The following is an 11,976-nucleotide window of genomic DNA, read 5'->3' as shown; positions in this document are numbered from 1 at the left end:
AAGCTGAGTGAGGGTTTGCGTGTGGTAAATGTTGCGTAACACTTGCTAATAGGGTTTAGGAAACAAAACCACCTAGTAAGGGTTACAAAAACAACATCATTTGTCAATAACAAAATCACTCAACTTTAAGTTTCACGAGGGACTCGAACACCGGTCTCCTGAGTAAAGGTCCTAAGTTAGACTTCTACCTCTGCACATATATATATATATATATATACATGACATCCCTTGCCCCCAGCGTCTAATGATGATGCTGATGGGTTTACAGACCAGTGCGTCTCACACAGATGCTAAAGTGTGCATTGTGCGTCGGTATCAAGGCACCGTGGCCACTGTGCAAGCGTTGGTATTTGGTAGTGAGACTTGAAACTGCTCACAACGAGCTCTGCAGAGGATCTTGAGTGACAGGGTCATGCTCTCTGGATACAGACAACGCTGAAGAGTTTCAGTAACTTTTTCTCAGAGTACATTTTGAATAGTCTGCTTTTCTTTCTTTTATCTCAGTGCATTTTTACACAGAGTACTTTTACTTGAGTACAATATTCTAGTACTATTCCCATACATGTCAAACAGTAGGATGCGTGACATGATTTCTTTCCTTCTCCTTTTCAGTTGATCATTTTCACACACAGAGGTTTATCTGTCAAGATCTGTCAAGGTTTATCTGACAAATATGGACAGTTTTTGTTTCCAGTTTCCAGAAAATGTTTCTATTTCTTTCATTTGATCAGAGATGATGTATCTAAACGTGTCTCTTATAGACTGTGGTATTTTCAGTAATACCAGGAAACGTGTTTCCTGTTGAACCCATGAGACACTTAGTCAGAATGGGATCATTTCCCCTCATGAAATATGACTTGTGGGAGGCTGGATTTTTCCGCTGATTCTTTTAGGTCCCCCAATAAATATTTAGCGTATCAAAAAACATTTGTTATCAACTTTGTTGTCAAATAAAACACTTCCTTTGCTGTTTAGTAGTAGCTTGCAGCCCAGTGAACGCTGTGAATGTCAACCAGTCTCCGATATCATGACTATCTAGAAGACAAAGACATCTAAAGGTCAAATATATGTTTATTAACAGTGTTGCTTTATCTTTTCACACATTCTGCACAGCAATGCACAATTACAATAACATGAATGGCGAGGTTACATATTTTCTCACACAAATATAGACCCTCAGACAGCCAGTAATATTCATAATGATGAACTGCTATCGGCACTGCTGCTGTAAAAGCCCCCCAAAAACAAAAGTGGTCACATTTCATCAGTCACAAAGTTTAACGCCTCACTGCCTCTGAGAAATGGAGGCCTAAAAAGGCAGTGTCTATTTTTAAATTGGATGCCTCAAAGGTTTTCCATCTGTGTCCCTGATTTTGCTGTAATACAACCTTCATAATGTGTAAAATAACAACCCAACAGTTAGATCATTTAAAAGAAATGTTAAGCCATTAGGTTCCTTATTCTGTGTAGCTCTTTTGTAACTGTTTCACTAAGTACACTACACATTCATACATATATTTTTATAGTACACCTATGCTTAGAAACATTGTTATCTTACTTTTTGGTAATTTCTAATATTTTACACTGTAGCTGAGCTGATGACGCTATAGTCATAATCATATGTATTTAAGATATTCACAGCTATAGCAACAATACCAGTATTGATATTTAATCATTCATTTTGCTTCTATAACTTATTGTCAACTATTTATCTCTGATGTGTTAGATAAAGTGAATTCTTCGTCTGAACTCACTCATGTTCGACTCTCACTGTGAATCTTGTCCTCTGGGTTTGAGGCAGTCCGCTATTACATGCTTAAAACTAACAGTATATGACTGTTTAAAACGTCTGAATTCCATTTATGTTTTAGAATAAATGTAATTGTCTACGTCATCTTAAAGTGTTGTGTCATGATCAGGAACGTATGCCCTCACATTGAATTACAAGGTGCAGTTTCCCTGATATTTCAGGCTAAAGGCTAATGAAAGCAAGAGGGATGGATGTGTATCCAAAGTTATTTATTTTAGTAAGAGAGTAAGAGAGTGAAATTATTTCTTGTTTTACATCAACTCCAGTGTTTCATTTCCCCAGTTTGTCCTCGATGCTCCGTCTAAATTCTGTTTGCTATCAGCCCTTTCAGATGAAATACAATCTGACAACCACTCTCGACTGGGAGATTGAATCAGTTTCCCTCTTCGGTTTACCTTTACTGGGCTGCATTCAGTGAGGCAAAGTAAAGTCAGTTCGGCGCTCACTGTTTGATAGAGAACCAGCACACAATGCTCTGAGCTGAAACTAGCTTAAACAAACAGCGGCAGGAAAAGCAAACAGTCTGAGAAAATCAGTCGAAAACACTTCAGGGAAACGTCATTTGATTTTAAGGCGTGATTTAACACAACTCAACAGGAAAAATGACAAAATGTCACATAAGTTAAGTTGAAATATGATTTGAATCAGTAGTAGTTGTATAGCTCCTTGCTATTTTAGCTCTTAGTTGAACTTCTGCATGAATTAGAAAACAGATCGGATACTTTATTGCAGTTAATATTTATTCATATCTCATGCAACACATCTTCATTTTAGTATCAAAGATATGAATCGTTGAACATTTCAGTGACTGAAGACTCTGCGTACTGTACATACAGTACATGGCACCACTCTCAACAGTGAGGTTTCCACTTGGCAACGAAAACATGATCATACAAACACAACGATTACAATGTCTATCTTATGAAATGATCTGCTTTGTACATATCGAAAACATTTCATTACAGTATAAAAATAGCATACTCCTATTCAGAAACAAGAGTTTATGACACCTGTAAAGTAGCATATTTATGGTTTGTTTACTGGCACCAGGAAAATGTCACTTTGGTAGAACTATATATAACTCTATTTATTGTCCTGGCAGTGCTGCAACATTTGAGGTTGTTAGTTTGCAGCAGTGTTCACATTATTATTATTATTATTATTAACTACCTACAGTGTTTTACAAAAAACTATCCCATTGATACAACATTTCACAGGATCCATGAAGGTGATCTGGATCCTAATACTGTGGATCCTTAAAAAACAAACTGAATACAGTCAGTAAGTTAAGTACTAGAAGAAATCAAATTAGATTCATAAATACTAATTTACCTGGTCTTTCGGTAATGCACATTTGCAGATGGGGTAATATTAGCCTACTATTAACAGGCAAAAGAATAATAGATAAAAACACCCGTCGAGATTGATACCCAAGGACAATTGATATCAGTCGTTCCCGACTGATCTCATAAACATTTGACAGAAAATGATCTCCGCTTCGTCTCATTTGCGTACAGAGAGACATCGAGAACAGTGACAAACTACACTGCATGTTCTTCTCTTTGTAAGATGAAAGGACATTCCTCCTCTGCTCAAAAATGTGAGAACATATTTCACATTCACCAAGTGAGATCCAAACATTTAGTGCAAGTACCGGATTGAATTTCAATAAAGTAGCTTCTAAAGCTTTGTGTAAAAATGAGCAAAACTATACAACGACCCCAAAAAAAAGCAAAGTAACATTAAAAAACAACAACAACAACAACAAAGCCTTATTGCTGTGGAACAAAATCTCTCTGTTATTCCCCAAGTGCGTGGAAGTTGCTGTCATCACTTAGAGTGCGCTTGCGGAAAGTTTAGGAATTTGGGTATGCTGAGGCTCGAAAGATATCGAGACAGTTCGCTGTGATGAGGGCACCAGTCAGCTGTCTCCACTGTCTGGTGGGAGGGTTTTTTATTTTGTCCAGGACCAGGTGCAGATCCTGGATCATGTCCCTGTAGCTGTCTCCATACCGCAGACTCCAGGAGTACAGGAAGTCATAGGCGGGCTTCCACATGGACTTAAACAAGAAAATACAGGAATCATCATTCATCATATATCGCTGCAGAAATGCCATGAAATCAGCGTTATCTACTCTGTATCCATTGCCTGCTGTGTCAGTGTGTGTGTGTGTGTGTGTGTGTGTGTGTGTGTGTGTGTGTGTGTGTGTGCTGTTAAACTGACCTGGGTACCGACATCCCTGCTCTTCCCTCGGTGCGGCGCCTCATAGTCCGCTATCTGAGCGCTGGACAGTTTGCCCATCTTCTCCGCGAGCTCCCGCCATCGAGCTCCCAGCTCCACAGCTGTGGACAAAATGACTGTGTTCTGAATCAGCTGGGCCACAAGGTTCACAGAGTCCATCTTCAACAGACCCTGTGGTGACAAACACAGAGATAAACTGTCACTAAAACCATGGGAAGCACAACACATCTGAGCATACGGGCTGTGAAATTGCAGCGTTTTCACAAGATTGGTTATTTTCCTTGTATGTAGTCCACACAAAGATTGACATATTTAGTACAACTATTTAGTTGATCGTTTTCCTCTACTTACCACCATGAGCTCGTGCAGAAACTTCTTCTTGCTCTTCTCAGCGTGGCAGTCTTCCTTCAGCTTTTCTAGCACGCAGGCCACTTTATCAGCCGGAGTTTCGGCGTGCGTCCGCGTGATCGTGTCCAGGGTCAGCTTGCCGTACCCTAAAGCATCCGCCAACTCTCTCCAGCTGGTTATGTGTTCAGTGACCAGAGTCTGGATGGCAGAGTACATGTACGTAAGCTTCTTGAAGGGCAGCGTCATGTTGTTCAGGAGGACCTCTGTGGTGATTTGAATGCCGGTGAAGTCGATCACTTGGTCTGCGGTTATGAGCTTGATGTTCTTGCAGTGGACCAAACCGGTCCGGCCTCGGAGGAATCCGATATACCACTCCTTTACTTTTGAGTTTCCCACTGACTTGACGGTCTCTCTGGATAGAAGAGCTAGAGTTTCCCCCTTGAAGTACTCCAGAAGGTAGTCTACACGGGGCTGACGGAGGACTGACTTTAAGGCCACACCGTAGCACTGGAGGTTCACAGGTCTGTCTGTGAATTTGGGGAAATCTGGAACACTTTCTTCAGGGATCGGCAAGCTTCTTGTCATTTCAAGCCGCTTTTCTATCTGCCTCGGCACTCGCTTCTCTGATCGGATGGGTGCCGCGGGAGGGGAAGGCACCTGGAAATCGGCAACAATCGCAGCGTTTGAGTCTTTCACCTGCAGATCTAATTTAAAAGGAGTCATTTCTGTATTACTAGCACAAGATAACGCAACTGGCAGATGAAAAACCGTCCCTATTTTGAGCCGACTTTGTCTCACTTCTTTCAGTTCGTCCTCAGGTTTCACTTTAAACATTGAGCCTGTGAGGCTAATTCCGACATGCAGGTTGTTCAGTGTGTCTGGTTTAAACCCGTGTTTCCCCCAAAGCTGCAGCACAAGTGGAGGCGTATTCTTGTTTCCCCTGCAGATGTCTGAAAACGGAAGCCTTGGCGGAACGTTCTCATGACCGCAAACTACTACTACGACCTTGAACGATGGATGGATATACCTGGGGCCATAAACTGCGACCGTGATTTGTCGATCAAGGTAATCCCACACTGATGTAGCAGGAGGCTGGATTGCAGAGGCCTCTGCGACTGCAATCACATACACATGTGTCTTAAGGTCCTGCAGCTTCATTTGCATCATGCTCCCGTAAATGTAACAGTCCTTCACTTTAATATAAGGCCCCTCTCTTTTGTTGGACACCAGGCCGACCACAGACGTCATCACCTGACTCAATGCGTCGCTCTTTACCTCTCCGGCCAGTTTCATCTCCAGAGAGATGCACTCCTTTATGTTGATGTTGCTGAGGACCACCTCTAGAAGCGGACTCATGGTGGTCATGTAGTTGTTATTGAGTCCAGGAGGAGGGTCGAGCATTGCTTTCAGTGTAACTTCCTGCACTTCTCCTGGAGGAACATGGCCTTCTGGGATATGGATGCTAATTTCCGATTCCGGCAACTGCGCTGAGCCTCCAGTGTGGCCGATCTTGCAGATGACCTGAAAGTCAGTGGCCTGTGTCTGAGCCCACCCCGGACTCTGGCTCATCAGATTTAAATCCAGACACGAGCGGGTTAGCTGCCTGTGGCTCAGCCAGGCCATCTTGTAGGCCTCTCTGTCGTTCTTAAGCCACTCGAAATCCGGTTGAAGCACCGGCCCAGGTGGTTTGAAGCTGTGCTCCTGTTTTGGCTCTTTTCTCTCCAGATCATCCAGAATGTCCGAGGCACTTCTGCATCTCCCAGATCGGTCGATGGCATTGTGTTTGCTCTCCAAATAGCTCCCCACGTTGCCTTCATCCGAAGATGTGCTAATGACGTCATCGTTATTCGCGTCCAAAGGATTTTTATTATTTTGTTTCACATGAAAAGTGTTGGAAATGTGTCTGTCTGCGCTGCTGTGCACAATGTCATCTAAGAAAGGATTTGATCCAGATAGTTTGTTCCAAAAGGGATTTTTCGAGTGAGATGAGCGTAAGTCTTCTGGCCACTCAGAGTTCTGCGTCGCAAACACACCTGTGGACATATTAGGACTCGTGTTAGGACGTTGGTTAACATTAGCTTAAGGTTTTCACATTGCCTCTGCTTCATAGTAAACATTTTACCATTCCGGTTGTCACTGGTTGAGACTTTGTCATCCAGATCAATCAGTGTCCCCTCAGATTTGCTCCGCATGAGACTCCCAACCCGACGGAAGGACCTTACTCTTCCAGCTGCCATATCATCTGTAAACATAAAAACAATATTGTTTTAATTTCTCAATGAACCTGCAGCTTTTACTCGTAAACAACTTTACTTTATTTCTTAAAGACACTTCCAGGGATTCTGAAGTAGTCACCTGAGTTAATGTAACTCATGAGCCTGAATCAATTCATTGATTAGTTGGTAAATCATCAACAATATTATTGAATTCCTTCAACCCATAAGTCATTATTTTAGCACAAATGACAACATTTTACTGTCCGCTTGTGAAGTATGAATATTTGCTGTTTTTCTTCTATCATAGCAAACTGAAAGTCTTTTGGATTTGAACGTGTTTTAATTGGATTCTTTAATCGGTGAAGTGCATGTTTTATTCCTTTCTGTCTACATTTTACAAAAGATAAAAGATACAATAAATCTTTAGTTGCGGGCACAAACATAAGCAGACATATATTCCGAGGTGCTGTGACACATGACACAAACCGACACCTACACAAGAGAAGACATGAGAGTAAAGTCATTGCTGTCTCAGCTGTGACAGTGTTCCTTCAGCACAGAGCGCCTCGAGCTCTTTGCAGTCTGTTGCAGGAAAACTCTTCCAAGCACGGAATAAAGCCTCAACTCTTCGGCCTGTCACTGTCTGTGTAAAAGGACACGACCTATTCATGACTTGTCACAGTGAGTCATTCATTAATAATGTGGTTTCTTACACCAGTGCACAAAAACAGGTTGTTCTTGTCAAGCCTATGACATAGTAGTCAGCGCTCTCAACGCTTCTTGCTGTGATCAAAGTGCAGTACACTGTACTACTGACAGTGTGAATGTATATTCTGATTAAATACTACATGACTGGGTTATTTACGATGCACTGCACTGATATTCATGTACTGTAGCCCTACTAAATAATACATACACTACTATGTTTCCAAACGTGTGCATGTTTCCCTTTTGTTCAACCAGATTTTATATTCTCAAACAAATCTGACATTCTTTAATAATCCAGACTCAGACATTAAAGCTCCAGATTCACGAGCCAAAGCAGCAATAGTCCCACTGACATGTAGTCTGCCAGTGGCAGCAGGTGTATATATGTATACATATATATATGTGTGTATGCAGCTATATATATACTCATGGTTACACACTACTAAGTCTATCCCTTACAGGACACTTCCTATTGAGGAAACGAGAGAGTAAAACCCATCAAACGAGAGACCAGACAAAAACAAAGTTTGATCTCACCGTCGGCATGAGATGGCTGGAGATTTGCTTCGGAGCGTTGGCAGGAGAAGAGGCCGATCCTCTGGCATTACACACTTTTTTTTTCTCCCAGGGCGTATCTATGATGTTCACCTCCTCGCGTTACGGCTCGTTACTGTTTGCTCTCCGGCAAAGAGCATTTTGGGACTGAGAGTTTAGAGTAGCGCAGGAACTCCGGCGGAGGAGTGGCCTTTTTACGAGTTTGGGACTACAATACCCAAAATGCACCTGTCTGTTTACGCACGAGACTTGCAACACCTGAAACTGAGCGATACCTCTGTGGTTTCGGCTGGAGTCCGAGTAGAGTGATAAGCGTCCGAACGACGCGGCAAAAACGCGCTCGCGCAGGTTGGAGGTGACGTCATCGACCAGGAGACACAACAAACAAGACCAATCCTCCCAGTTGGCATTTAGTTACCAGTAAATATATTCACACGCATACAGGGAAATCCCCACAGCATTGCAGGGATCTGGCTGGAAAAACAATTGCCAGGCGCTTTATGCGCTTGTTAACCCAGGCGAAATATATATACTAAGTATATTTAATCTTAACATACTTAACTTGAGTATACTTTAGTATACTTGAAGCCCTACTAATCATAAGTATACTTAAAGTGCTTGAATAGTATTTAAGTACAACTTGAAGTGTATTTAATATTTATTCATTTTTGCTAAATTGGAACAACTTAAAGTATACTTAAGTATATTACTGTGGATGTGCTTATATACATGCCGATAGCACACTTAAATTATACTTGTTTTGTGTTTTAAGTCTATTTTACATGTATTTTACAAATATGTAAACATTACAATATTAATATATTTATAATGTGCTAATAGTATACCAAAAGTTATACTTGTGGTATCCTATTAGCACATTATAAATATAATAATAAAATTATTTCTTAAAAAAAGTTTATTTCTTAAGAAAATTATTTCTTAAAAAAAGAATAAAACAATTAATCTGCCGGGTCTAGAGATGATAAAACTAGACCTTGATCATCAACAAAAAATTGTTGGGGAAGAAAATAGAAAAATAGAAGAAAAAAAATCGAGATTATAGAATAGTATATACCAATAGTATACCAAAAGTTATACTTGTGGTATACTATTCGCACATTATAAATATAATAATATTGTGTTAATAGTATACCAAAAGTATAAGAACATAATTGTATCTTGGTCATTCATTTGAGACTTATTTTAGAAGATAGTTTTATTGATTTTACTGTGTGTTATAAGCACTCTTGTTTTGAGTGACTGCAGATCAAAGTTAATCTCATCAAGGACACAAGTCAGGTTATCTCACTAAACAGGTACTGTGACGAATGCCATGAATAAATAGATCACTATTTGAGACTGTTGTAGCATTTATAATCGTTAGATAAATAATCCAACAGGACACCACTATTTCAGCTGCTTATGCTATGCAGATGCATGCCAAAGTGTATGAACGGTAATAACTTTTAATACCGATTTGGGAGAAACGTACTGTTTGTTTTGTATCTGTTATCTTCGCTGATGAATAACCTTAAGTTGAAATGTTCTGTTCGAGATGTTGTGGTCTTTGGATGTAGGCCCTGGCATCCACGTTCACAAGGAATGCAACTAAGCACTCTTGAGTAGATTATGAATTTTCATGTAGAAAAAGTGGCGGCTGCAGCCTGGACTTTAGCATGACTGATTAGCATCCCCCTCCTACACAAGTAAAAGTATGTTATATGTGATTGAACATCAAATTGAATGTTGGAATGTGTCCATAAATGTTTTATAGCTGCAGTCTCCTGTTTTGCAACATGCATTAAGCTCCTGAGTTGTGCATGTTGGTGTTAACTGCCTGAATATGAAACAAAACAGACGAACACTGGCACATTTCATCCGAACACTGTGGCAATCATTTCATTATCAGCACTGAGCCAGATTATTAGCTGTGTTCCAAATCACACACACTTTTTATTTTTACTGGATTTCATACATACAGCTGACCTTACAAAGTGTACTGATGCATGCAGCATTCAGTTGAAAAAATACATGTGAAATAATGCTGGTGGCATGCTCTATTTTTTGTTTTCTTTCTTTTTACTTTCAACAAATTTGAAAAAGGTGTAAACAATAGAAACGAGTGATGGCTGAATCCATTTAGCTGCCTCAGTGCCAGGGTCCTGGTATTGTGTCACACTGTCGTGGTCAGACATCTTTAGTTTGACCTTCTTTCCCTACAATGCCGGGTCAAAATGTCTGCTGTTGGTGCCATTGGCACATTATGAGGTGCTTATTATTGAAAATTCTTTAGCTGAATTCTCTTTACATTTTCTGTCTATATTTTCTCCATTGGCCGGCCCATGCTTGAACATGTAGGAGTAACTTTTAAACTTGCATTCATGTTGCCTGTAAATATGAATTGTTGTGTTCAAAGTAAACAAATCATTTTATTGGAGTATGAACATTATTAAGTATGGTGTTTTTAATACAAGCCCAAACAAGGCTCAAATTTTGTAAATGTAAAGTTGACATGTTTTGCCACTTGGTGGAGCTGCTTCGCCATCGTTCCTCTGGTCAGACTGCTGTTTTTTTTAAATTCTAAAACTAGAGAGCGACTGACTATCTTATCTGTTTTTTTTTAAAATATATTTTCACCAACCCAACAAGTAAAGAACTGTCTGCTAACACTAAAGCAGGAGCAGGGATTCAGAAAAATGTTGTGCCAATCATGACTGATTATTTTAAAATGGCCTAATTATAGTGGTTAGTGTCAAAGAGAACTATGGCTATTTAATGTGATTGTGTCTTTTAATCTCATTACTCTGGTTTACGTGAGTGTCCGAGGTGGTTCACCCTTATATCACAAGAGAAAATACACGTCTTTGTCTCTATTTCACCGACGGTGTTCCCTCAAACATTTATTTTTAGGTAGAAAAGTAGTTCACTTTGAACCCGTGATGAGTATTTATTCTATACACACTGATGTGATGAAGTAAATTGGACTCTCGAAAATCAGCAACAGAGCTGAGGTTCAGTCTGCAGCTAATCCACTCAGCGGTCAGACAGGTGAAACATCACCTGCGATGGAAATTAATATAAATTGCCGAAAGCATTGTCTAAAGGCACCGCTGTCAGTGTTGCAGCAATTACTGTTAATTATTTTGACTCACCTCTTAGCCTCGTCAAATTGCCTTTCACAGGAAATCGGTTGGTTTGATGACAATGACAGTGGGGTTGGTGGTTTAACCACAAAATTGGCCACGGATGCATCATCGGTGCAGAGGTGTTAGCACAACACTGTGATTTGCTGGTCGAGCTAGAAAACCCAATATATCTCATCATGCCAATAGCAGCTGAAATGAAACCTCCGACTGTGATTCAGTTAGACTTTTATTAAGTGGAATACAACCTCAAAATCACTGATACGTCCACATTTAATTTCCCTTTTGTACTTTCTAGGTGACTGGATCAAAGCTGTTTGGCTGCCAACACGCTGACTACGGTGTGCGCTGACCAAACCTGTTATTGTGGCCTTCATCCATTGGCAGCTCATCCTCTTCATCAGGGCATGTGTGGCCCTCCGTAAGGGGACCAGGAGGCCACAACAGTCTGTGAAGGGGATAATGACATGGCGACACATTGCACTCTGAGACATTAAGCTTAAAGTACTCCGTCATATTTAATGATTACTTTTTGACACTTTATATTTTAGTCATCTGTTGAGGCAGAGAAAAGTGTGTTTTCTGTTCAAATTTAAAAACTACCCAAAAGTGCAGTCTTACCTGAAACTGTTGTAAGTGTTGTTTTCTTTTAGACTATATCTTAAAGAGTACAGACTGAAATAAACAAAAAACCTAATATGTCCAACTTGACTTCACATAACCTTGTATTCATGCTCTCCCCATGGCCATTGGTATGTTAACATGTGTATTGCTTTGAGTAGTGAACAGACTTTTTCTTGTGTCTCTGACTTTACAGAAACAAACTAAAAAACCTCGGCCTGAATTCACGTGGCAGCTGACAATCTCTGTCTGTAATTACTTATCATTTTGTGAAGATTAGAAGTAATTCAAGGGATTTAGTATAGTTTAACTATCACCATAACCCATAGTGCG

At 40.2% G+C, this 11,976-nt stretch overlaps 1 protein-coding gene across 1 annotated transcript; it reads right to left on the bottom strand.

Moving 5' to 3' along the window:
- Nucleotides 1-2,543: 2,543 nt before the first annotated feature.
- Nucleotides 2,544-6,652, bottom strand: macc1 (MET transcriptional regulator MACC1; the record flags this gene model as incomplete). Its single annotated transcript, XM_079227863.1, has 4 exons — nt 2,544-3,870; nt 4,035-4,223; nt 4,404-6,433; nt 6,523-6,652. The coding sequence occupies 4 exons, from the start codon at nt 6,650-6,652 to the stop codon at nt 3,667-3,669; spliced, it is 2,553 nt and encodes an 850-aa protein (XP_079083989.1). The 3' UTR covers nt 2,544-3,666.
- Between the last annotated feature and the right edge of the window lie 5,324 nt (nt 6,653-11,976).

The sequence above is a fragment of the Taurulus bubalis genome (assembly GCF_910589615.1).
Source record: "Taurulus bubalis genome assembly, chromosome: 12".
NCBI classification, from domain to species: domain Eukaryota; kingdom Metazoa; phylum Chordata; class Actinopteri; order Perciformes; family Cottidae; genus Taurulus; species Taurulus bubalis.
Note: the sequence above shows the minus strand (reverse complement) of the source record. Positions and strands in the feature narration are given on the sequence as shown.